The sequence below is a fragment of the Accipiter gentilis genome, chromosome Z, assembly GCF_929443795.1.
Source record: "Accipiter gentilis chromosome Z, bAccGen1.1, whole genome shotgun sequence".
In the NCBI taxonomy this organism is placed as follows: domain Eukaryota; kingdom Metazoa; phylum Chordata; class Aves; order Accipitriformes; family Accipitridae; genus Astur; species Astur gentilis.
In genome coordinates this window covers 12863331-12890660 of record NC_064919.1, presented here as the reverse complement: position 1 = coordinate 12890660, position 27330 = coordinate 12863331, and the positions used below count along the sequence as shown (strand labels likewise).

Below are 27330 nucleotides of genomic sequence, written 5' to 3'. Positions count from 1 at the left end.
CATGGTCCCATCCTGACCTGCTGAGGACCATTGCACATCCTTGTCTGCAACCATTCCTGGCCACTGCTGGCAGTAAGACCTCGAGGTAGCTGGACCTCTGGTAAGGCTGGCTCAGCATGGCTGTTTCTGTGCTCCTACCTCAGCTAAAGGATTGCTGCAGATGTCAAGCCACTCTGACGGCTCCCTTTGACACCCACCCCCCCACCCCACCCCCCATTTTTTCAGCATCTTTCTAGGAATTCCTGGAGACAGAAAAGCCACAAACAGTTTTCTAGCAAAGGTAATCTCGTGCCCATTCCCTGTTCGCCTTTAGTAATCCCCTATTTAATACCCCTAGTGCCCGACAGCATGGAAAATACCTGTTTCTTGCTGAAGACCACATCAAAGAGCCAAGAATGGACAAAAATATTGACTGACCACCTCTGCCTTCTCAGTCAGAGTTTGCAGTCTTCTGTCCTTTAGCTCTTTTCCACTCACAACTCTCCTTCACTGTGTGACTCTGCATTTAAGGAGTCTTTCTCATTGTTCATATCCTGCTTGCCAGAGATTTTGTTCATGCGTTCAGCAGACTTGGTCAAAGAGCAGGCTTTCCTAACTCCAGCTCTGCACTCATTTTTGCTAAGGATCCCAGCTTTTCATTTGACTTGTACTGGATGCAGTTCCTAAATGCCGTTTTCCTTCCCTTTTGCAATCAGATTGGATTTCCAGGTGAGGAAGCCCCCTTACACTGATGCAGCACTAGAGGAGATGCTGGAGTCTAAAAAGACCTTCCTAGCCTCTTTCCAGCCAGCATCGTGATAATTTTTACATTTTCTCTCATGTAAATTTGTCTCATGATTACATATAAGCACCCATAAATACATACACCTATGAGAGCACACACAGACACGCATGCAAATGCACAGTCAAATGAGGATGTGGAAAGATCCCCAGCTGAAAAGCCCCAGCCCTCCTGAGCCTGTAATTCAGCAGAAAGAGACATCCCCAGACCTGGAGACCCCACAGCCCCACATCCCAGCCCTGACAGGGGTTATCGGGAGTACATCTTGCTGTGGTGCCAATGAGAACATGCGACCCAGAACAGCTGGTGCCAAAACCCTGGAGGCTTCGGGATGTCCCTCGTGTAGTTGCAGGAACTCTAGAAAAAAGTTCATCCAAGAAACCAGGAGTTTGCCTGCCAAACCCCAGGTGCAGCCATCTCCCAGCAGATGGGGCAGGTTGCCTCCCAGTCCAAGAGCCCTGGTGGGGTGTGCCTCATCCCCAAAATCAGAGCAGCTGCAGGATGCACTATGGATGCATGTGTCAGCACTGCAAACGTTTTACTGTCAAGCCCTCAGAAAAGGGCTTCTTTAATATCTGAGCTGACTTCTCAGGCTGTCGGTCACAAGAGATTTCAGTGGTGTTAAAGCAACCAAAACCAGAATGAGGGGAAGAAAGATCAACCTTATTTCCCTGCAGGTCTGTAGTGACCTGTGGTTGATGCAAGCTCCTCTGGTATCTCGTCATGTCTTATTTCGCTGATCCTGACCTACATGCTGGGTGGGGCACAATGTAAAAAAGGTCTGAATAATTTATTATTGACTCGGCAGGGGAGGAAGTAAATAATGAACAGATTGTTATCGAGGAGCCTTTAAAGTAAAGGAAAAAGAAATGTCTCACCGCAGATGAGAAATTCTTTCTGCTGGTAAATGACAGCCAGCTATGACCACTGGAAAAAACCTTGTTCAGTCCAGTGTCCCAGTTCCGGGGGTTTCCTGTGGTGCTGGTACAGCGGTATTTGTGGCACACACTACCACGCACTGGATAACCCACAGGCACCAACAGATGCATGGAGGCACACCTACGCACAGAGCATCCACTGCTGGCACAAGGAGGCTCCACACCCAAAAACCCTGTGCCAAGTCCTGTTGTCAAACTGGGACTCGTTTTTTTGATGTTGATGCCTGGACAGAATGCCTCACCTGCAGCAGGAGCTTTCCAGAGCATGAGCATCAGGATTTGGAGCATGGGGTCCTCCTTAAAACAAACGTCCCCAAGAATTTTGCTAAACAAAGGAAAAAAAAAAAAAAAGTTGAACTAGCCTTGTTTTGCTGAGTCAGGATGATGTAAAGGTGCTTGAAAGGAATAAACGCTCCCACCTTTGAGTCATCTGATAAAATCACATACCTTGACTATCTCTTAACTCTGCTGATACCGAATTACTTGAACGGAAAATACTCTAGTTTTGTGGATTGCCAGGCTCAAGAAGGCTGTTGGGAATACACTAACTGCCTGGTGGATGGGTGTGTGCTGCTCTGTTCCTGCAGATTTACACAAGCCCTCCTTCTGATCTCACTCGGCGACAAAGGAGGCATGCCATTGCACTGACAATAAAGCTGAGCCGGTATAAAAGTGGGGTATGAGCAGAGCTAGTCGCCTGGGATTTTGCAAAGCCCAGCTAGCACAGAAGACTTTGTACCAGCGCACCTTTCTTAGATCTGGGGCACTACCCTAGGATTATGCTACTGCTTGGTAAAAGCAAACTAAGCCTGCAAATACAGCAAGTTTCTGAACAGCCATTGCTGTAGACTAGCAAAACCCTTGGGCTAGTGGTGTGGAAAGCAGGTAGAGGCTGGGCAGCCGTCCTGCATGCCCTCGCCTAGTGCCTGGGAGGCTCCTTTGCCCCTTGAGGACAGGTGGGCAGCACCATCACTCACGTGTGTCCGGAACTTCTGCGAATGAGCTGCATGGATTTTCCTCAGCAAACTTTTATAAGCCCTCCCCCATGGCATACTGTCATACAATCTTTCTTCATAATGCGTTTCGTTTGTGTTTTCCCTGCACAGCAGCAAGGCATGGGATGAACCCATGTGCTCATCCCTACAGAAACGGGCACGTCGCTGCTGGGGGTGGCGTCTTTTTATCCAGGCTACGGGATGGTTTTGAGGTGGTATCGCATCACAGGGGGTAATGTTTCACCAAGGCTTGTAGGAAGTAAGGCAGCGGCCATGGTGACTGCAAGGACTGTATCTGCACTGGCAGGGCTTATGGATTTGTGTGCTCAAATATAGAAAGGGAGATGGATGTGGGAAGATGTCTGTGTCCCTAACTATGTACCATTCAGTTCTTCCCAGACCAGTATTTTGTTTACCTAGTGTGCGTTCGCCAGCCATCTTTAGCTGAGCAGCTACATCAGCTTTCAGCATCCTTTCTACCCTCACGGGGGGGGGTGTTCATTTCCCAGTGAACGTGAAGGTTGCTGACTCAGAATGATCTGCTGGCTTGTGCCCCAGAAGCAGAGAGCTGAACTGCAGTGGGGAAGCACCCAGTAGAGCCCTGCTGTGGGCAACAGACTGCAGGAGCAGAGACACCCCCCCCCCCCCAACCTATCAGTCTCGGGGCATTAGCTGGACACCGTTCTTGCTGCTTAGGATCAAAGCCAAGCAGAGTCCCAGCTCCCCAGGGTTAATAACCAGCTGTAATAAAGACAACTAATGCTACAAAACAGTAAAATAACCATCAGTTAGGCTGAGAATGTCACTAATGGATGTTTTTCCAGCCCTGCTTCAAAGCACAATGATGGGCATTCAGCAGAGCAATTAAAGCAATGCCCAGAGTGGAAATATCTCACGTCAACCAAGTCCCTCTGGGTGGTTTGGCTGCAAATCGTGCTCATGCTTAAGGTTCAAAGGATGTAAAAGGGGTTTAAAAAATGGGGGAAGGGGGATTAGGGGAAAGCATGCGTGCACATTTTCAAAAAATACCCTCTGGCACTTCTTAAGAGGGACAACTCAGGGCACACGGTGCTATGGCATGCTGGAGAGGTGAAGTTACCTAAAATAAGTCCTCCAGAGGGAACAGATAAAGCTGCTACACCCTCATCTCTCTGTCCCTGGAGGTCGCTGCGCTGTGCTACACCTCTGCGCAGAAGGAGGCCCTCCTCCAAGCACCCTGTAGCTGGGGGGAGGTTTGGGGTCCGCTCACCTTGCAGCCGGTGGAGGGCACCAGGTGGACAACCCGAACCCCTGGGAGCGCTGCGTGGTGCTGGGCTCCCGCGCTGCACCGCGTTCATCTGATGCCGCGGGCTCAGGCAGAGATCTGCTGACGCACAGTGGGCAACAGACAAAAGGCGGGATCAGGTGGTAGGAGTGCCGTTTTCGGGGAAATCTCTGATTTCTTGGGAGCTGTGGGGACTTTCCTCCTGCAGCTGCTCTTTTGCTGCCAGGCAGGTTGGACAAGAGGTGGGGGCTCCGGTGCAGTATTTAAAGCAGGAGAAGAGGAAGCTGGCAGGGCAAAAGCTTCTTTGTCCTCGCTGTCCATCAACTTGCATTGAGCTGGGAGTGCCGTGAGTGCCCGCGCCCCCCCTCCAGGAGGGCAGGAGAGGGTTGTCCAGCCGTAGTAATCAGCTTTGGCCCCAGAGAGCAGCCCTGGCTGCCCACTCTGCTATGGGGGGGGGGGGGGGGGAGGGCACTGTGCTCCAATGCTCACCCCAGCAGCAGCAGGAACACTGACATGGTGCCCCGATCCAGGCAGAGGCAGCCAGGGTTATTGTTTATCGCACCGGCTGTGCAAGCCACCCGGGTCCAGGTCAGCCCTCAGCGCCGCATGGGTCTCGCTCACAGGCAGCTTCTCCGATCCCGGAGCAAACCCCAAACCCTGAGCACTCTGGCCAGCCAAGGCCATTTCTGGGGCTACAGGGTCAGATAAAGGGAAACGCAGAGTGAAATGCAGCACCAGGATTCAGGAGCAAACTTTGAAGTTCCCCAAAGCTTGGAGGGATTTGCTCCAAGAGGTTTGGCTCAGGATTTCCATTCTTCCCCAGTAATTCCGCACACACACACCCCCCCCCCCCCCCCAGCCAAAATCAGGACAAGCATTTGTATGGACCCAGTGTTTTGCTCACAGAGAAAACCATTACTGGCAGCGCCACAGACCTTGCAAGGATCCTCTGTCTTTAGCAAGCACAGCACAAGTGGTGTCTCAAGAAGCTTCCTGACTCTGTTTCACCAGCAAGCTTTAGCAATAACCTGCTGCAATTGTAGCCCTCCTAGGGAGCAAATAAAATTCAGCTCTCAGCTCAAAGCAAATCAAGAAAATTTGCTTCGGAGAAGTGGCTGGTTTAAGTGCTGTGGTTTAATTGCAGCAGAGCGGCCCATCCAAATGCATTCAAGGAGATCCCGCAGCTCTTCTCTGCCTGTGAATCTACGGACTAAAGACGGTGTGCTCAGATAAAATAGCACAGCTTCTGTCCTGCAGACAGAGTGCTGACAAGTATTGGGCTTATTACTTGTCATTGTGGCAAATCCATTTATTCTGCTTACTCCAAAAGGAATAAGCGACACAATGTTCTGTAATCTTGAAGTCAACTTGGCGGTGGTTAAGCAGTGGAAAACAGAGTCTGAGTAATCTCTATTTATAAAGTCCAACAACATTATGTCTCGAGCATAGAAAACAAACTACTGAGCCCCTCTCTCCAGACTGCAAGAATTCAAAACATTGCCAACTCATCCAAGTAAAGCGGTCCCATTGACTCCAAGAGGCTGCCTTTTGAGAGGTCACACCAACAAGCAAACTAATTTCTGCATGTAACATTTAGCAACTTGGGTGTAAAGGGGAGTGTAGGGGTTGAAGAAAGGGGCATCTCCATGGGCTACTTTCCCTTTCTAAAGTCACTGTCTGTCCTTCAGCATCTTGAGCCTTGCAATAAAATGAAACAGGAATCAAACTGATCCTGGTTTTAATTCTTGCAGGCCAAAACCTCAGATACATTGGAATGGGAGTCCGGCACTAAACACCCTGAAATACTCACTGATTCAGGTTTGTTGGAAATATATATACTGGCCATCTAACACAGTTCTTTTTCCACATCCCTGGAGTTTACATCAAAGTTAGGTCCTACTTAGTAGAGATCGTTCCTGGTACCTATAGGCATAACAAAGGGGGATTTCAATGTGCACTTGTAATATTTTTGCTAGTCTTTGTCCCCTTTTATTTAGTGGTAACAGAGTATACAGCAACTAAACAGGTAATATTAACATACCAAATATAAACCACAACTTTTCCTTTGGTTTTCTGGTAAAGATCCTTAGTTTCCGGAAAACAACCCTGTTCTACTCAAGTCACCAGATCCACACCAGCTAATAAAGAGGGATGAGCAAATCCAAATCCAATACAGACCATGTTTTATTATTGAAAAGAGGAGAGGTTTCTGGACAGCTGCCAGGAAATTAATGCAGGATTAGCTGGCTGTTTCTTGTTTCAAATCCCTGACCTTCTATCGCTGTTTGAATTTCCACCTTGGTATACACCTGGGAGAGGTGGTTGCTTCTTGTAATGGGCAAATCTCTTAATTGTGCCAAACAAGTAAAACAGGAAAGAAAGCAGGAAAAAGCAAGTCTTTTACTGGAGTAGGTAAGCAGACCCTGTAAGACTGGATGCAGACACGTATCATACTGGGGGAAGGTGGTGTGTTTTCTCCAAAATATGTTTCACAGCAACCTTTCATAGTCTCTATATTTAGTGGGGACTTATTTCTACCCCTGTCAATGAGTAATTGGAGCCTCAACTTCTCCAGGCTTGGACCTGGTGCTCTTGACAGTAAACTGCATGCAGCTCAAAGACACCTCTTTTGCTAATATTTCAGTCCTCAGGGCCAAGAAAGACAGACCATGGGGGAAGAGGGAAGCTACCTTTTGGGTCAATGTGAGCCAGAAACTCAAAGTTTGCACCCAGGGTCATGCACAGTCTTGGGGTGTTCTGCTCCAAGGCTGGTTAGTGTTCAACTCCAGGCCCAAATAGGCAAAGGCATCATATTTGGAATCTTCTCAACCACCTTTCGATGAGACCACATCCCAACAAATACCATTTTAGTACTGAAGGCTTGAGCTACAGTGCTGAGGCATTACTAGTGTTTTGGGTTAATCTATGTAAAAAAAAAAAAAAAAAAAAAAGAATGAGGGCTGAGTTGTTTTTACAGGGCCCTGAATGGCTTTATATGGTGTGAGGGTTACAGAAATGAGAGCAAAGACCAAGTGTTAGAGACTGTCCGGCATTTCTGAGCCCAAGATAATGTACATCTCCTGGTTTCCAACCTATACAGCAGCCAAAAGCACTGTGATCCAGCCATGATAAAAGAAGAGGTACGCACACAAAAAAGCAGGGTGCAGTTCACTAACCTTTGCCTCCTGCCCTGTTCAAAAAAACAAAAGGCCAGTGACCAGTCAATGTAAATTAAGGCCAGAGGTCCTCTTGGAAACACCAGCTTTGTTTTGAGTCAACACACACTGGGTGATTTGCACTGACTGCCCTTGAGTGGGCAGGGCTAATTCGGAGATCACCGAAGGCTGGAAATACTCCCAGGTATTGCAGTCGTCGGCGTTGGTTTTTACACTGGACATGTAAGGACAGCCCACAACTGGCTGCCCTCACAGCCTTGTTGTCTCCATTTGAGGTGCTTTAGCAAACTTCCTTGGACCCCCCTCATCCAGCTGCCCACTGGCCTCACTTGTAAGAGAAGCAAGCCTAGCCTGGGTCCAGAGATCCCAAAACCCAACAGCAAACCACAGCCTTTGCTTTCTGCCCACCCTCCCCAGCGGCCAAATCAAGCATATTTGTAACGACCCCCCAGTTTCAGCACTTTGCTGAATCGCAGCCTAAAACCAGCATCCCAAACTTCACGGTGCAAGCCTGGCACCCAGAGAGGTGCAAGGCTGGAGGAGCCCAGTTCCAGCCTCCTGGTGACTTGATTTTCAGATGGGGAGAAAAGCTGTCAAGTAACAGCACTTGGGAATGGGGCCAGGCTTCCCACTGACATAAGCAGGGCATCCCCACTGGAGCAGTTTCTTTTTGCACACAACCGTCCCCCCCAAAATAAAAGAGTTTGCTGCAATGACAGCATGCGCTTGGTAAGAGGCTGTTGTCAAAAACTGTGCCTTTATTCCGATACTGAAAGGAGAAGTGAGTCAAGAGGCCCTTAATCTTCTTAAGAGCTCAGAGGAGCACATTAATTGGCCTGTCTAGACCAACTCCATGTCTCAATGCTGTTATTGCAGCCTCTCATGCAAACGTTGAAATTAGAGTGTGAGACCACACAAAAAATTTTAAATTTCCTTTCTTTATGTTGTATCACCCTATTTCCTGCCTGCAGTCTTTTTTTCTTTCAGTTCTTAATAAAAAAGAACAAAGTTTTGCTTTTCTATCTGTTTCTGTATTGCTAAGTTTCCATGCTTTGTAGCTGTTGGGAAAAAGCTAAGGCTGTGATTGCATTAGAAGGAAAATACATAAATACACTGTTAAAGGGTAAGCCTAGGACAGAGGGTGCTCAGTCGGCACAGCTGCCACACTGGCATTGTGCAACATAAATGTGAGTGAAGGGCCTCTGCTGGGCTCCATTGCAAGGTTCAAGTTTACAGCTTGAATTTGGGTCAAATCTGAAGAAAAACTCCAAATCTTAAAGCAGTTGTGAGTGAGACAGGATGTCCCCCAGGCCACAGTCGGGGGCGACTCTTTTTGGAGCAGAGGATGCCTCATCTATCCCCGCAGACTGGTGCTTGCCAGGTACAGTGCTGTGGCACTGACGGGAAAAGCCAGGATTTATCAGAAAGCAGATGACCATGCTGAAACCCACCAGCCCACGTGGACTCCCCAGGCACAACCCCTGCAGAAAACCCCACTGCACCAACACCATCAAGAAATCGATGCCTGTCCTTGCAGCAGGGCACCTGAGCCCAGGTAGGGTTGTCCAGCCCGTTTGTCTCTGGTGGCAGTAGCACTGTCCTCATCCAGAAGCATCTCTCGTCAGGTCAGGAGTGCCCAAAGGCTGTTAATAAGTGTCACACTTCTCAGAAACTTCTCATAAGTCATTCCAGTGTTGCCAGGAGAAGAAACTGCATGGCAATAAACCAGAATTGTTTGGTTCCTGTTAATTAGCCAGGGAAGTAGTAAACATTAACTACCCATGAGAATCATGTGATGCATGCAGACGTTCAGGCCCCCCTCTCGGCTAAACACTTTTTCATTTGGAGGTTTCTGGAGGTGGGCTGTCTCGTGAATCCTCTAGGATATGACAGCACACATGAGGGGGGTTAAACGTGCAGCATGGGAAGGAGAAGCAGCGGCTACCCCTCCCTGCATCATTAGTCACTGTCACATCCTTTGTCCTCCAGCACGTCAGGGAGTTGGTTCGACAGCACTGGCAGCAGCAGCATTCACCTTTCCAAGAGAGCAGGAAATGAAGGGAAGGTCCACACGGTCCCCTGCACCTTCGCTAGGTGTGGAACCACAGCTGGAGTGGGAGGCGCGTGGTCCGCAGGCCAAGTAACCTGAAAGCCTCTGCCTTTCAGAGGCTGAGGTTCAGCCTGGTTTTAGAGAGGGTGGAGAGTGACCCAGTGCTCCTCTCTCCATCAGGCACTGCCATAGCCATTGAGCGTCCCAGCAAAGAACGATGGCCTGGGCTACATGGCTCCATACCTGGTGGGGAAAGCCAAGGCTTTGTCTTCTTCTCACACCCTGCAGGCTGCCTGGGAGGAGGCTGCCTGTCCTCCTCTGCACCGATAGACAAGAAAGACGGCCGGTGCCGACAGATGTCTGAAGCTCATCGCTGGCATTTCGTGACCTATGGCCAGGCGTATGCTTGGGTACTGTCTGCCAGTGGTCAGTCTGGTCATCCGGATGGACCCACGAGCCCCATAATATACGCATTGGCCAAGCACCTGTGAAAGCCTTACAAAATAGATGACACGTGCCACCAGCGTGGATGTGACAACATTTACAGCACCTCTTCTGCCCAGGCTTAGCAGTGGCTTGAGATGGCCGATGGATAAGCCACACTAGAGGGCAGGCTCCTCTGTCCTGGGGCCCTGTCTGTGTGGTTCCTTAAGCCCTCCTGTCATTGCATGAATCACAGCCACCTCCAAGCGCATGGAAGAGGCAAGTGAGCAGATGCATGTCTCATGAGGCAGCCAGCTAGTGTTGTTTCTTCCTGTCTGCTTTAGGGCATCTCGGCACAAGACAAGTCCTCAACTTGTTTTGATCTGGCTGGCGATTTTGGTTGCCCTCGTTTTCGAATGCTTTATTACAGGTATCTTCAAGGAGCCTAAGTTTTTCCAGGATGTGGTGATTGTATTCCCACCCATCCCTGCACTATAAAATTGGTCACAGTTGAACACTGCATAATTTGCACATCCAAAAAATACAATTGCTTTGAAAACTGTCAGCTGGAGCACTTCTGCAGTGTAAACACAGCCTCTTCAGCATCACCTTTTTGGGCACAGAAATACAATTGCCTGGGTACTTTTGGAAACCGGAGCTTGTGCACGTCTCCCTTCAGTAAGGATTACATTTCTGTTAATGACCCTCTAGGAAACCACAGATTACGTTTTTTAAACCTAGCTCCATACCTACACACAACCATCGCCTGACCTGAGCCAGCATCAAGAGATGGAGCACTCTCATTTTTGGGTAAGGAAATGAGACACTGATGTTTTATGGACTGCAGAGGCAACCATACACCTGCATTTTGAGAGTCTTATCAACCCTCCCAGCCTAGGGACAGCTGCAGTGCTGAGGGTGATGCTGTAGGGCTCTGAGGTCCACCTTGCCGAAGGGATGTGATGCCACCCCAGGGATAAGGTGATGTGGAGGCCCTGAGAAATCCCGGGACGGACGCCCAAAGCCACCTTGCCCCTCTCTGTCCATCATTTTTCCTCCACACTGCTGCCATCTCCTTGCTGTGCCTGCTAAAATCTCCCCAGACGTCAGGTCAGCCCGTTGCAGGGTCCCCACTGGCACACAAAAGTAAGAGCTGTATGGAGATCCCAAGAGAGAATACCATGCTTGCCCTTCTGAAGCTAGTGAAGATGACCCAATGCTCAGCATCCGTTCTGTTTTTTGGGGGCTGGCATTTCCCACAGAGAGCACCACAGCAGCCCTCTGAGCTTAGGGACCCTGGGGCCGAATTCATCTCTGTGGTAGCCCAGGGAGTGTGCAGCACTGGAGGGGCAGGGAGTATATGTGCCCCACACCCTCCTGATAAGGCCCTGGACAACACTCTGGCCTCAGCGTACAAACCATATCACATATTTTTAAACCAGTCCTGGGAAATTCATCACTGTTGTAGGTCAATGTCTCTGGTTGTCTCTGGGGCTTATGCAGAAGAAATGCCTGGAGGCCCAACATCTGGGTCCCTCAGCCTGCAGCTTGTGCAGGTAGGCGGAGGTGTGTGAAGCAGATTCAGAACTACACGGAAATGCAGTATTTTCCTTCCAGATGAAGAGAAACAGAGCATGGTGAGGAGAGAGAAAAAAATCCCAGGAGAGGTGAGGAATGAAGCAAAAAGCAAGGCGGGGCAGGGGGGAAGCTTGAAGAGAGAGAAAGAGAAACAAAGCAAAACCAGCTTTGAGTATCAAAAAAGTACTTACTCAAAAGCAAAGTTTGTCATTGGTACCAGTTTGTAATTTGAATGTGATGCAAAGCAAAAATGAAGAACTGAACCTCCGTTTTCCCCATGCCACTTCTCACATGCTGCTTCCCGCAAGCAGCACAGCGTGCTCTGCCACAGCAGGCTACCAAAGGGCATTCGACCAGTAAGCAGTCACCCAGGAGATCAGACTCGGGCTTGGTGTGAGGACAGCTGAATGGTTGCAAACACTTAGTGAAACCACAGGAGCCCGCCTCTGGTGTGTATGGATTTTTTTTCTGTCTGTTACCAAGCTTTTAGAAGGCAACTAAGCATAATTACAGCTTGCAGCTTCTCTCTCTCATTGCTTTACAAAGCACCCAGGCATGACATTGATCCTGCGCACTGCTTTTAACACAGATGTGAGTGTTACTTCATTGATAACACACTAACCCAGTGTACTTCATTCACAGAACTGCATTTAAGATGGAGAAAATCAAGAGGGCTCAGCAGACTCTGCTGGCAGATGCTAAGCAAGATCTGCCTGTCCTTGTGTGGGTCCTCATGATTTCCTGAGAACCCTCTGATGAACAAGGTCCTACCCACACAACAAAGAGCAGCCTCATCTCCGGTGAAATACACACATTAGTCATTTCCAGGTACTCATCTTATTTCAGGCAAACTCTGAATGAAAAGCTCTGTACTGATTCCCTGGTGTACTGGGTTTGCATGGCAAGGTTTTGGTAGTGGGGGGGGTTACAGGGGTGGCTTCTGGGAGAAGATGTCAAAAGCTTCCCCTATGTCCGACAGAGCCAAGGCCAGCCGGCTCTAAGACGGACCCACCGCTGGCCAAGGCCAAGCCCATCAGCGATAGTGGCAGCACCTCTGGGATAACATATTTTAGAAGGAAAAAAAAAGTTGTGGGACACACAGAAACAGCAGCCAGAGAGAGGAGTGAGAACTGTAAGAGAAACAACCCTGCAGACCCCCAGGTCAGTGCAGAAGGAGGGGGAGGAGGTGCTCCAGATGCTGAAGCAGAGATTCCCCTGCAGCCCATGGTGAAGACCCGGGTGAGGCAGGCTGTCCCCCTGCAGCCCAGGCAGGTCCACGGTGGAGCAGATCTCCACCTGCAGCCCGGGGAGGACCCCACAGTGGGGCTTGTTTTGTTTGAACAAGTTTGTTCCTATTTCTTATTATACACTCTGAATTTCGACTGGCAATAAATTAAATTAATTTATCCAAACTGAGGCTGTTTTGCCCATGACAATAATTGCCAAGTGATCTCCCCATCCTTATCTCGAACCATGAGCCATCGTATTTTCTATCCCCTGTTCAGTTGAGGAGGGGGAGCGACAAAGCGGCTTGGTGGGCACCTGGCGTCCAGCCAGGGTCAATCCACCACACCTGGAAGCAAAATGCACACCAACCTGCTTTTGTCCTCCATGCAGACACCACACACACTTATTCCTCACGACTTGCTTCCTCAAAGACATCTCCACGCGTGCACCAACAGCTTGTCCTGACATGCCAGTGTTTGCGTATGATCAGGCAAAAACAGCACATGCTCTCCCCCAGAAAGCAAGCTGTGACAACGCATATGTCCCCAAGAAGGCAAAATCTCTCATCGTCTCCTCTCCAGGAGTCTCTTAGTGCAGCCCTCATGTCCCACTCTGCAGACACCCAGCACAAGCACAGCAACCACAAAGCGCAAAATTTCAGCTTTGTGCTTCGGCTGGGCCTTGAACTCCTTTTTTCCTCTTTGGATGCTGCTGCCCTCCAGCATGAGCACCTTGCAATACTGCTGGGCATTTACCTTCCTGCCCTGTTCCCGTGTGGAACTGGGGATGTGGAGTGCAGACAGATCCAGCAGCATCCCCTAGGAAAAAAGCAGATCTGCTTGCTCTGGCCCACCCTGCTCCCTGAGGAAGGATGGAGGCTGTGAACATGGAGCAAGTGACTGAAAATCTCAGGCTGAGCTTGAGATATTTAAAGCAATGACACAACAAGTGTTAAGTCTCTCAGCTCGAGACCTGAAGTTCCTTGATACTGGAGAGTGTGGATGAGCATTCCCGTGTTTGCAAACATCATGCCAGCAAGTACCTTCCTTTCTGGAGACCCAGAGCATGCCATAAACCCAGCTGAGGTCAGAGAAGGTTTCTCTAAACAGAAATTAGTAGGTTCCTTATCATACAAGTCCCAAAAGTACCAGCTTCATCAGCTCCGGAGTGCTTTAGGTTCCTTTCTCCGAAGAACTTAATAAAAATGGAGCGATAATGAGTGGGAGGGTGGTAACTTGCATTTTTATTTGGCTTTCAGGAGGAAATGCTTGGTCAACAAATATCCTGCCTTGGTAAGGGGAGATTAACTGTGGACGAGATCCTTGTTCTCCTTTTTTCTTTCCTCAGCTTCCCCTCTCATCTTTTAACCAGACATGCTACACCAAGCATTCAAAAGACTCTGGGTAATTACATCAGCAGTACATCATCTTGGGAGACAGAAGCGTGTTTGCTCTGTGACTTATGCTGGCACAACACCAAGCACACCTATCTAATTATTAAATATTTACTGCACCTCTAATAGGTCAGTTACAAAAGCAAAATCTTCCAGAAGAGCAGGCTGGAAGGAAAGGGAAAGTACAATTAAAGGCTGCTGCTTTGTTGCAGTGTCAGGGCCAGGTGCAACACTCCTAATTTCCATTGTAAGGCACTGGCAATAACCTGGCCTTCCTATGATAAAATCTGATGCAGCTGTGCCTGGAGTTGTTGCCTCTAGAAGCCACCTCATTTCTGCAAGTCTCTGCGTCCAGCATTGCTTAATGTTGGACGTGACTGACCATCCGTGCCACGGCTATAGTAGCATACTCCCTGTAGCTACTGCATCTCACATTTGAATGGTCGGGTGACTTAGTAGCGGTTTTGGGAGGCAGAAGTTTGTCTTACATATGCTCACGGGAGCTTGGAAGGGTTAACTTGTGAGAAGTTAGAACAAGGTGCTGGACGTGGGTCCCTACTCTCTTTTCTTTTCCTTTGTTCTTCCTCTTCTTTTTCCTCTCATTTTCCGGTTTCCTCACTCTCAGTCACATGCCTATGGGGAAATGGAACATGAATGACTACAGTGCACCAGACCCCAAAGCCTGCTTTCTGTTGGTGAATGCTTTGCAATGTCACCCTCGGGATGTCCAGCTGCAGACCCCCAGCCCACCTCGGGTCTCACCGCTCGATAGCGTTTCCTCCAGCCACCAACACACATTGGTTCACAAAGCAGAAAATAAATAAGCGCGTCCTGGAAAGCAGATCCATGTCTCCAGAGCCCAGCAGGTTTGCTTGTGCTCGGTGGCTGATAGGGAAACAAAGCTGGAAAGCTGCCGCCAGAAGCACACGTGGGGCTGTGGGAGCACCACACTTGGGACCACGGGCCACAGCTCTGGCTCATTCATCCATATGGACGCCACGATTTAAGTCCTACCTAACTGGTTGTTCTGCCAGGGATCACTGCTGCCCACCTTTCCCAGCCTGCTTCCCACCTTTCCTGGCAGCTCAGAAAGAACCAAAAATGTCATTTGTTCAGCCTCCCAAGCCTCCCATGGGCCTGAACCTGAGCACACTGAAGTTCACCGCTGGCAAGCGCTTCCCCACTGCTGGTGCATGTTCCTCTCACCCAACACATGACAGACATCAGCACAAGCAGAGTTTAAAAAAACTGATGCCTTCTGTCACAGCAGCTTTAAGGATGATTAAAAGAGGTCAAATTTTCATTGAATTCCCACCTGGATGCATGTGAGGGTGATGGCGTGCATGGGCTCTCCAAAAATACAGCCCTTTTTACTGGCCTACATCTAAGTGGTGCCGATTTATTCACTTGAGGGCACCTAAATTTAGACCTGCAGACTTTCTCTCCCACAGTCTTTCCACACATCAAGGGAGCATAGCAATTCATTCTTACCGCACATGGGTGGCATGAGCATTCATCAATGTCTCCAGAGCTTTTGCAAGAGAAACTGTCTAAGGACTGATTTTTGAAGCCTTCACTGCATGTCTACTGTGTCCTTTCTTGAGCCACGTTCTCTGACTTTAAGGAGCAAGCAAAACCACGTTCCTGAAGGGCAAAGACGTGTGCTTTAAAAGTGCTTCCTAGTTCCCCCCTGCATTTGTTGAGAGCCGTCTATTGGCTCACCGTCCTATCAAGGGACTCCTGTGTACGACACGGCATATACGGCATATAGAAAACTGCTGAAGTGTGAGATGCATTTAATGAATTTCACTCAACTTGCACATTTTTAACAGTCACGTTCGCTCTCTCGTGGCTCGGGGGAGAAAAGTGTGTTGCATTTATGGCCGTGAGGAAGGTGGGTGGGAGTGAGGGTGTGTGAGAAGCAAAGGCCGCCATAGTTGTGTGACTGTGCGTGGGACAGCTACAGCACCGTTGAGTTAAACAATAAGACAACCCATAGTTAACAAAAACAAAAACAAAAACAAAAATAATAAGAAAACAGGGTGTGTTTTCTGGGTGTGTGTATTTATTTTTTTTTCCCAGCCAGAGGACCCACATTCCTCTGTATGATTTTTATTATGCACTGTCATGATAGTAACTAGTACACTCTAAGAATCAAGCGCAGATCACATAAATTATATTACTGTCCAGTTATTTTAGGCATTCATACAACAATCTCGCAGTAACATTTTGGACTTCAGACTGCTGCATGCCTAAGCTTGTACTTGACTGTAAGCACACCAGGAGGCAAATGGCCACAGACAGGATCTGAGGATGTGGGCAGGTAGGCACCTCTCCTCACAGTAATGGTTCGCAAAGGGTTTACCCGTTCACGTTCGCCTATAGAAAGCAGCACCAAGGAATTTATTATCTGGGCGGGTTGTTTCCTTCCTTTGCTTGCACTAGCTTCTGTCAGAGCCATGCAACGCTGAGCTGAGCTGGGGCGGTTGGGAGCTGGGTTTTGAAGGCAGTCTGGGTTTCTCTATCATTTTATCCTGCCTGGCAGCAGATTTCAAAGCAAGGTGCTTGGCTGATAAGGCTTTCCTGCTTTCCCGCTTCTGAGCCAGCCGCGGCAGCTGCACGTCCCCAAAGCAGCACAGGGCACCAGCTGCCTCCATCTGCCACAGGGACACATGGGACAGTCACAAGGGCAGCGGGGACCAGCTGGAAGAAAAACCAAAAGCCAGCAGGAGCTACCAAGCCCTCGTGGTGCTGCTTCTCACCCACAGACATCTTAGCTCCTCTGGTGTTGCCACCAAAGAAAAAAGTGGGTGCTCATGGCATGGGACAAGCAGGGGAAGGAGCATGGAGGACAGCACCCCCGAAGTGCTTCGGGTAGGCAAAACCAGGTCTGGAAACGGCAAGGTGGGAGGCGACCCACCGCAGTGCGCACAAAAATTGCACCCATAAGCAAGAAGAGCAAAGGCACCGTGGGTTCCAAAAAGAGAGCCTAGTGGTTGTTGTGGTTCTGCTGCTGCAGTCACCCACGCAGTTAATAAACTTCCAAAATAAAAACTGATGTATTCTCAGCATAAATTTCCAGCCTAAGAGATCTCCGACACAACTGTCATGGGGCAAGATCTGAGGCTGTGAGGGGTGTTACCAGCTTTCCAGTGTCCACCAAAAAGCAAAGTAACATATCACGGCACATCCTGTTGGGATGGGTTGGTACCTGTATCCAAAGTGCCTCTTCTTTTCTTTTCTTTTCTCTTTTCTTTTCTCTTCTCTTTTCTCTTTTCTTTTCTCTTTTCTTAATGAAGAAGCATCTTTTTTTTATCCAGGGCCTCCACTAAGTCTTCCCATCCTCCGCTCAGTTACATCCCACGGCAAACCTTCCGCAGGGTGGTAACCTGGCTGCTAAAGCCTGCAGAAATACCCCACTCATGGCACACCCGGCACCAGGTATCCCAAAGCCGAACACCACCTTTCCTGTGTCCCGTGTAGTGGGAGCCGGAGTCAGTAAGCCCATACTCCCAAACAAAATCCCACCAGCCCAACAGAAGGGAAGGAGGGCTGCGACAGCCCCGTTTTGCACTCTTGCACTCTGGGGCGGGCAAGTAGCCCTGCAGTGTCCAGTAGAACAAAGGAGCTCTCCAAAACACAGAGAAATAAATGAGATAAATGGAAATGTAAGTTCCCACGACCAGAGTGCCCTCGGCTGGGGAAGCTGAAGGGAATTGTTTCTGAGGGCTATTTCTGTTCCTGGCCGACTCCCTCCAAGTGGGGAACTACTAAAGATGCTCGTGGTGCCTCTACTCGACTGTACTGATTTTAGTGTTTACCACCGGGCAAGCACCGCTCATGCCAGCGAGCACTTCTGTGCAGCTTTAGAAAACCTGCAGCCCACGGAGAAAGAGCTGCTCTGCTGCCCGATCCCGCACTTTTTTTTTTTTTTGCCTTTTTTTTGGGGGGGGGGGGGGGGGCCGCGAAAAAGAAGGCGGCCAAAAAAAAAAAAAACAACCAAAAACCCACAAACTAAAAGAAAGGGATAAAGCTGAAAAAAGCGCTCCGGCGCTTTATTCCTCCGACCCGGCCCCCTCCTGCCTTCCAGCCTCGCAGCAGCCACGCTCTCTGGGCGCTACGGACAGCCCCAGCCCTCCTCCTCCTCCTCCTCCTCCTCCTCCTCCTCCTCTTCCTCCCCTTCCTCCTCGCCGGTCGGACAACGGGAGGCCGCCCGAGAGAGCCGGGCCGTGCGGCGGGGCGGCGGCAGCCGGAGGAGGAGGACGGTTCCTCCGAAATACTTCCTGCTCATCGTTACACAGCACTTTTTTTCCCCAGACTCGCTGCCCTTTCTGTCGCTCGTCTTCCTTCTCCCCGCCACCCGGCCCGCCCTCCCCGCGCCGGGGCTCCGCCGGCCGGCCGGGAACCGGGGGAGCGGGTCGGTGGAGGGGGTGTGGTGGGGGGGGAGGGGTGTTGGCGTCAGGCCCCCGCCGACCCCCCCGGCTCCCTCCGCAGCCCCCGGCCCGGCGCTGCGCGGGCACGCGCCAGCCGCGCCCCCGTGTCGTGTGTGTGTGTCCGTCCGTCCTCCCCCCGCGCCGCAGCGTCGCCCGCGCCACGGGGCGGGGAAAGCGGCGGCGGCGGCGGTTGGGGGGGGGGGGGGGAGGGGGGGCAGGGCCCGCCGCGCATGCGCGGCGCGGCGACGGGCATATAAGGGGGGCGCCGGGGCGGCTGCGGGCAGCGGAGCTGGCGTGAGCCGAACGGAGCCGATCGCCGGGACGAGGCCCTTCGCCGCCTTCTTGCCGTTCGTTCAGCTGCCGAGCCGCCGCCATGGTGAAGAGCGTGGGCAGCCTGGTGAGTCCGCTAGGCGCGTGGCGGCCGTCGAGCGCCGGGCGGTGCCGGCCCTACCTCGCCCTTCCCGGCCCCGGCCGCCCCCCGCCGCACGGGTGGCCCCGGCCGGCCTCCTTCGCCGGGGGAGGAGGCGGCGGCGGAGCGCGGCGCCTTTCTTCCTCCGCCTTGGGCGTCGGCGGCCGCCGGCGCCGGGCGGCGCGGCCCCGTCCCTCCGCCGGCAGAGGGGAGCGGGAGGGGAGAGCGGCGAGGTGAGCATCTCCCTCCCCGGCGGGCGGGGAGGGCCCGGCCCGCCGGGAGAAGCTGGGGCGAACGGGTGTGCCCCCTGCTCGGGCCGCCGCGGGCCCCGGTGGAAGGCCGCGGCCCGCCGGGGAGAGCCGGCGTGCGGCGGGGAGGCGGCCCGGGTGGACTCGGGAGGAGCCTGACTGACGGCTGGAGCGGGGGAAGGGGGGACCGAGGGAGGGCTCGGCCGGACCGCGGGGAGCGAGCGAGCGGCTGCACCGCCGAGGGCCTCGGGCGGTCGGAAGGAGGCGGGAGGCGATGCGGCTTCGTGCTGTGGCACATCGTCCTCGTCTCCCTGTGAAGCCTCAGGGAAACGTCACGTTTTATTCCTCAGGCTGGTAGCAGGGTACTGCGGCACCCTGATTTGGAAGTCCCGGCTTCCTCACGGGCTGCCAGCGTGTAAGGGACCGGGCGGCTCTCTGAGATTGGCCTAAGTTCTGGTGCGCTTCTGGATAGGAGTTGGTGGAAAACGGGAATCCAGCTTTCCTGACTTGAAAGGAATTGCTAGAGCCCGTTCCTGTACTTCAATAACAGGAGCTGCTGGCAGAAGAAGTATTTCCCTTGTTATGGTGCTGTCTGACTTGTTCGGTACAGTAATGCAGCAGCTCGTTGTTTGGAGGGTTCTGTGAATACAAACACGTCTGTGGCTTTGTGATACAGAACGGTAACAGCCCGGACCAACACGTGGAGAATACTCTGCTGGTGGTGGTGAAATAGTATGTGGTCTTCTGCACAGCAGCTGACGTGGTTGATAGACAACAGTAGAGTATTTGTTGCAGTAACTTATGAACCCAGATCTCCAAAAATACTCTCTGTGCAAACTTAGTGAGCCCTTCATTTCTGAGAAAATCCTGCTGGGCTAGTCTTGCATTTTGAATTTGAAATTTGGTTGAAGTGCCAGTTTGATCTGATTGTGAGGGGCCTGCGAGTGATGCTGTATGGCATCAAGTTTGTCTTATAGGCTGTCCTCTTCTATAGCCAGTTCCCTCTATAAATGAAAAGCATGGCAGGGTTTCCCCATTGGATCGCTAAGGTATTAACATCTGACCACAGTTTAAATACCTGTGAATGCAGAAAGCTCCTTAAAGGTAAGATGAACGAAATGCCTTATCATTCAGGTCCTGGAGATGGAATGGTGTGTGAGTTCAGCCTGAAATTCTTATTCCCGTTTGCTTCTCTCCCCCTTCCCCCTTCTCTGCTTATGGAGGGACAGAACAGGCGAACTTTCTGAGTGAGTTTTGAGGTTTTTGGTACAGGCTTGAAAGTAGAGAGTCAGTAAACCTGGCTTTGGAGGAAGAGCCTGCTCTAACTTAGTGGACTGGGCTTTCACTGTCCTCCCAGCTATGAGAGTTCATTAATAGTCTGCTGTAGTTAAAGCATGGTTTTGTTGCTTATTCATGGAGAGCATGGACTCAGCAGTCATGTTGACAACAAGATGTTAGCATCAGCAACACCCAGAGTATTCAAGTACAGTGCAACTGGGATTTCTGGATTAATTCTGTTTTTCAGTAAAGCAGACTTGTATTATGCTCTGATACAAAGAGGAAAGCCCCTTTTTCCACTACCTGCGAAAGCTTCTGAGAGTGACATCTGTAAAGGAATGTGAACATGACAGCTAGCTAGATGTGGCCCCTCTCCTAACACACCTCTTCAGAAACTGACTAGCTTCTGAACAATGGCAGCTCTCAGGGTACCTTACTGGTCCCTGTCAAGTCCCTGCTAGCGGACAGAAGGAGCAGTACTTCTGTTGGTTTAAGTATGCAGTCTTGAGATGGGTAACTCATCAGGGTTGACTATGGAACATAAAGCCTTTTATAGCCGAAGCTAATGGGGTATATCAGCCGTTAGAAAGCTGGTGTTGCCAAAGCTTTCCTGTTCACACTAGCTGCCTCTCTTGAGTCTAAGCACATGCTGAAGACTCACAGCTTCGGATGGAGATGATAGTTTTAGAAGTGGTCTCTGCTAGGGAGTTCAGGCAGTTGAGTCTGTTTATGCTAGCTTCTGTATTAAAAAATGCAAACCACTGAATTATGTAATAGCCATTGGAAGTCAGGTGATGACTGGGTTAATCCAAGTTCAAAGGTGACTTGATATGTGTTGGAAATCATCTTTACAACTAAGGTCGACACCATCTGGCAGATTTGATTAAAGCTGTCTTACCTATTGCTGAGAGCAGCAGACTCCTTTCAGCACTGTCCGTAGTCAGTAGCCTCTATTTTGAGGTATTACCTGGTGGTGGGAATCCCTGCTGCACTTGAGACTTTCATTACTAGATCCCTTTCCCTTACTTGGCTCTTGGAAACAGAGGCCTGCCACCAGTGTATTTGTTGAATGCAGCATGCTCTTTTCTGCTGGAGGATAATACAAGCAAAATGAGGTCTTGTGTGTGCTCAGGGAGGCTGTAGTTAAATGCTCAAAAAAACCCAACCCCAAAACCAACCAATGAACTTGACAGAGGTTTCCCCCAGTAAGGTGGTAAAGGTGCTACCTGAAGAAAATAATGGTTAACAAAGCCCTAAGATCCTCTCATAGTGTATGACCAAATGGTCTTGTAGTGGGAGGTCCCCCTTGTGTTAACAAAGATGACTTGGTTTTTATATGAAAACTTGTCACTTCATGGTTACCACTAAAAACAACTGTGGAAGCCATTTGGACAGGTCAAGTGGTTTGTTTTGCCACCACTACTGTCTTCCTTCTTCCAGGGAAATTAAGCTCTCTGGGAAAACTTTCAGGACTTCTCCCTAGTTCAAAATTTTTTAACTTGCAAGAGTAAGCACCTTTGGACCCTGCATGTCTTTTCACTCTCCCACAGCAATTTTAGCTGATGCCAGAGATGGCTCGCCCGGTAACATCTGATTGTAGTCAGGACCACGTCTCTGGTGATGTGTGACCAACTGTAGGTATTGTGCCCTCCCACTCGCCCCATGTTCTGTGCAATAGCAAACCTGAGGTGTGTGGCCATATGACGAACACATCTCAGGACTAGATTTCCTCTTGTAGAATACAGTAATTATACAGCTGGACAGAAGACTTAAAGGTAAGAAGAGGATGGTCTAACTGGCAGGTGCAGGAAGTGCAATCAGTAAAGAGCTGGTGATGTTACACTGCAGAGGTGTGAGAAGCTATACCAAAAACCAAGCTGGAGGACTTGAAGGTGGGGAGGAGTGAGGCTTTACCAAGGAACTTGTAGTATAAGTAGTTGAGGGAGCAGCTAGCATGGATTGCTGTATACAGGGACATTGAACTTTGTTGGTGGGAATGGGGTACTTTTGGGACTGTGGTGCAGGAATGCACACTATGTCAGTACAGGAGTGGGGGAATGTAGGGAGATAGGAAAACTTACTGTTCCCATCTCTTCCAGACTTGAGTGTAGGTGGTGTGAAGTGTTAGCTACTGATCTTACAGCAGAGTAGACTCTCTGAATGTCCAAGATGCAAGGATGGAAGAACTCGACATGTGGAGGCTACGCTCCTGAAGATAGCTACACTGGGAGGGAAAATGTCTTATTAACAGGGAGATGTAATGCCGGGTGTGTTTGAAGTTACGGGAAGTTATGAAGACTTTCACGTAGGTTTATACGTAAGAGTGCTGGTGCAGGACCTTTTGCTTGCTTGTTAAGTATATGCGTGACCAGTTTGACTGTGTGCTCTCTTGCCTTGTCAACTGCATGGCATTCTTTAGTTGGGGGGAATAGCTTACTAGACTCAAGTCTTAACTTAGTGTGGCTGAGTGCAGAAGCTGGCATTAATTAGTTAACTCCTGCCCTGCAAAACCAGCCACTGTGTACAAGTAAGTATGGCAGTAACCATATTGCTTTCAGATAGCTGTGGCTGACAGAACTCTAATGTTCTAGTCTGTTAAGTTTGGGAGAGTAAAGCAGCTATCCTTTGTATCCATAATCTGAAACTGAAATGAAGTTTATATTAACAGCTCTCCTGAAGCTTGCATTGCCATGATAATGAAGTTGAGGAATGTTGAAGTGGCTTGTACTTGCTTTGGAAAAGACACTGTCAGGAAGTAGCTGATAAGCATTTTTTGCTTCTGCCTGAGATACTTGTTTGCCTCTTGGGAGCACGTAACTATTTATTGTTTTTAATGTCTTTTGGCTCTGCTAAAACATTCACTTTTCGACCAGAAAACATGGTTAATGGCATGTAAGGAGCTCTAAATTCCAAAGAACATTGTCCAAAAATGATAGGCGTGACTGAGTGCAACAAACAGACTCGAAGCTCTAAATAAGTATTGGGTTTTACTTGTGTAGTCTCGATGTGTAGCGTTGCTTTGGCTACTGATGTTGCATGTGGGTTCATCTGGCAAAAGTAGTAAAATAACTATCCTGTGAGCTGCTTTAGAAAACATGCTGTAAACCACACAACATCAGAATTATGTTAGCCATTGATTGGAAAAGGCATCAAACTGGGCGAGCGTAGAAAGATTTGTGTCCTTTTCAAATTCTGCAGAGGAAAGTCTGTCCCAGAATAAAATGGAAGTCATCCTGCCAAGGCAGAAATGAGAAAATGGATTATTAAAAACCATAAGGATCCATTCAGAGGGTGACACTGAACAGAGCTGCAGAGTTGAGGATTGTAGGGTAGATGAATTTCTAGCTTAGTTTCTACAATTCAGTGAGTTGGGGTGACTGAGCATTGTGGTCTTTTCTAATTGAAGAGTCATAAGACACTGGCTGGTGATGCTAGCACTGATGAAAGCAGATCATACTGAAGCACTTACATGATGGTACAAATATCCCAGTTAAGTGAAGTGTTTAAAGAGCTACCAAAATGGTTAGTCTGTTAAGGCTGAGAGCAAGGTAGCTTTGGGATTAGTCTAAATTGTTTCGGAAAGGAGGGGAAAAGTCATTAATGTGTTCAATTCCTTTTTTTGTAGTCTGAATTTGAGGCAGAACTGAAATCTGCAGGTGAGAAGCTTATAGTAGTTGATTTCTCTGCTGCGTGGTGTGGACCGTGCAAAATGATCAAGCCCTTTTTCCATGTAAGTAGCCTTTCTGTTTTTATTGGCAATTGTATGAAGTATATACAAATGTTTTTGTGCTGCTTGACAATAACATGGGGGGAACTTCCTTTTGCCACATGTGATTGCCAGCATTTTCTGGAAAAGGGAGAAGTCACAGGAGTACCTAGAAACTGTAAAGTTAAATATACTGACGTTTGATATAGCTGGGAGCTCAAACGTAGTTTAACTTCTGCTGTCCTAATGCTTACATGCATCTCGGGAATATAAGTACCTCACAGTTGTATTGCCTCAAGAGGTGGAATATAGAGTGGAAACAATGCTTATCCTTCTGTACACAGTTACCGTAATCACTCCAGCTGTGTTTAGGCAGCAGTGGTGTCTCCTGGTAAAGTATGAGATAGGCTGTAGTATCTTTTGGTGATCAGCTGAAGGCTGTAAGAGAAAGCCTTTCACCTATGTGTTGATATATTTGAGTCTTCTCTGGAGGGGAGTATGTTTGAACAAGTTTCAACAGACTCTTCCAGGTATTGGAGCAGAAAATAACATTTTTGATCTGGTCAGCAAAATAGCTGCTTTAAGGTTACAAGGCAAGTTTCACTGAGGGGTTTAAGCAGCACCAGCCTTACAACTTATATGAATGTGTCTTTTAAAAGAAAGCTTTCCTGGAACATTGTAACTGCATAGTTTCTTATTTTATTCTAGAGTTTGTGTGAGAAGTATGGCGATGTGGTGTTCATCGAAATTGATGTGGATGATGCTCAGGTATGGTCTGGGGTAACGCTGAGAGAAGGCAGCTCATAAGTTCCACATGAGTGTCCAAGTGACAGTAAAGAACTTTTTAAAATGTCCTTGTAGATACTGAAATAAAATGAGAGATTACTTCAACTTTGAGAAGCAGAGATAGGGGTTTAGCACTTACATAAGAAAGAATGATATTTTTTTTTAAAGGACACCTGAACAGAACAAACTGCCTTGGTGATCTGCACACTTGCGGCCCTATGGCATGTGTGAGAACTTGGGAACACTGACCCTCTACTTTGGGAGGGAGTGTTAGTCTAAGGCCTCAAGCTGCTTTGATGCAATCTTCCCTAAAACTAATGCCTCACAACTGTCTGATCTGTCTGGTCTGTCCACTGCTCTTGGCACGGTTTCCTCTTTCATGTCTTGAATTAAGTGCAATAAAATGTCTGCTGTAAAGCAGTTCCAGCAATGTCAGATAGGTACTTGCACAGTGTCAGGATGAAACACAAGTGTTGATGTAGGGCTCTTGAGCATTACAAATAGTCATCTCTGTTTTGATGCAGAGGTCCCTTTTTTTCCACACACACAGTACAGGTATAGTAAATGTATCTTTGCTATTGCATGAATTAAATGCTGAAGGGAGGATCTTTCAGGCTTACTTCAGGGAGAGCACTGATTTTGGTAGTGATGGACTACCAGAAGTGCTTTTCCTTCATTTTGAGCAGTAATGGCTTTGCCCTGTCACCTAAACAAAACGCAGCTAGTGGGTTCTAAACTTTAAACATCCTTCAGACATGCACAGCTGAAGATTGTTTTCTGCCTCTTCCAGGATGTTGCTACGCACTGTGATGTGAAGTGCATGCCAACGTTCCAGTTCTACAAGAATGGAAAGAAGGTAGGCTCTGCTATTCTGGAACTGGAGCAGGGAAGCTAAGACACTTGAAAGAAGATTGGAAATGTTAGACTACATAGCCTGCTTTCTCTTTAATGTATCTGGGGCACCACTGGCATTAAGACACTCCCGAGAGTGAGCAAGTTCATTTTATGTACTGCGTATGCTGTAACATGTAACATGGACCAGCAGAGAACTGATGAAGCAAACCCTATTGTTCACAGGTAGTGAACTGAGTTAGTGTTACGAGTCGGTCTTACCGGCAGAGCTTCATGAGAGATTAGTGGGGTTAGATGCCTGGGTTAAGACTACTAGTCCCTCTGCCTAGCACCTTGCTTTTTACCAGTCTTGGTTAGTATTTTTCTCTGGATGCAGCTCATGTTCAAGCAGAGACATGACTGTATTGTGCCTATGGAATCCCACCCAGACAGAAGTCTCTAACGTGGTTGAACATACACACAGCTGAAACAACTGCTTGGATGCTTTTACATAGAAGCTGTGTAACCTGTGAAGTGGAGGTCTTGTCGCTGTTGGAGGACTGAACAGGCCTCTTGTGCCTGCTCTGCCAAGATGTGGATGAAATGGGATGCAGACTATGCTCTAACAGTGTAGTGGGCTGCCTGTGCAGGGTAGTTGTGAATGGCTGTCTGCCTGAACCATAGAATTGCTGACCTAAATGTGTTATCTTGGGCTTTTAGTTTGCCAAGCAAGCTGAAGGTGGGCTTTTCTAAAGTAAAACAGGGCCCGGATGGAAGTTTCATGGCTGAGGGCAATGGACTTGCACCTGAAGAGTGAGTGTCAGATGTTGGGTGGCCTTCAGTTCAATTCAATATGGGGACAAATAATGACTACTAATGAACCTTTGACAGTTTTCTCAGGGTAAACTTCCACAGCTTCATAATGTAATTGGAAGAATTGCGATTATGATTTGACAGTGTGTGAAGGTGAGACATGCTTAACCCTGTTGTGTGGCTTTTTGATTTGGGTGACCTTGGCAGTTCTCTGGACACATGAGTACCAAGCAATTTCATGGCCTGTAGTGTGGTCTGCTCTGTACCTTGCACCCCTGCAAGAAGAGCTGCTGGTTTTGAGACATGAATATTGCCTATATCATTCTGCTGTGTAAGTTGCAACAAGGACAAGTCTCACAGGAGAAGCCAGGCTCAGGGACAGGTCATTTGGAGCAATGCTTCCAGAATTTGATTGGTAAGGGTCATGAGCAACCCAAGGTAACTTTGAGCTACCTCTGCTGTGCAGCAACCTCCAGAGTCCCTTCAAGCCTGTACTTGAGTCTTACACAGCATTGGTTCAGGATCAGTGTCTTTTCCCTTTTCTGTGTAAAAGGCTCCAGCAGTGGTAATCTGGAAGTGATTCTGTATAGACTCTTGTCCCAGTTTTTGCATGAGTTGAGTGGGAGGTGAATAGATGCACTTCTCCAAAATACTGCCATGTTTTGGGGGTGAAAACGTTTTAGTCGTAGCAGAGTTGGATAGGTATACAGGTGGATGCTATGCAACTGTTATGAAGCATTGAATACAACAGTTTTAAAAATCAATCTCTCTTTACAGGTGCAGGAGTTCTCTGGGGCCAATAAAGAGAAGCTGGAAGAGACCATTAAAAGTCTAATCTAATCTCCAGCCATGGAGACATAGAAGCATGACTGCTTCGGCTAAGTTATAGCCTCTAACTTTTCTACTTAAAAAAAAAAAATCTAAACAAGCTAGCTAGTGGTGGAAACTATCCTCCAGATCTATATAAATGACTACAATAAAGTGTAAATTCTTCACTTTCA

The 27330-nt window shown here is 48.9% G+C and overlaps 1 protein-coding gene across 3 annotated transcripts; it reads left to right on the top strand.

The window, feature by feature from the left end:
• The first annotated feature begins 18494 nt into the window (after positions 1–18494).
• LOC126036141 (thioredoxin) lies at positions 18495–27330 on the top strand. 3 transcript variants are annotated; one of them, XM_049795538.1, is made up of 6 exons: positions 19296–21968; positions 22293–22498; positions 23819–23923; positions 24608–24667; positions 25476–25541; positions 27107–27330. In XM_049795538.1, the coding sequence occupies exons 2-6, from the start codon at positions 22454–22456 to the stop codon at positions 27167–27169; spliced, it is 339 nt and encodes a 112-aa protein (XP_049651495.1). In that variant the 5' UTR covers positions 19296–21968; positions 22293–22453; the 3' UTR covers positions 27170–27330. The 3 variants fall into 3 exon arrangements, with proteins under 3 accessions (XP_049651496.1, XP_049651495.1, XP_049651494.1); XM_049795539.1 differs by lacking the exons at positions 19296–21968; positions 22293–22498 and adding an exon at positions 18495–18655; XM_049795537.1 differs by having other exon boundaries at positions 19296–22498.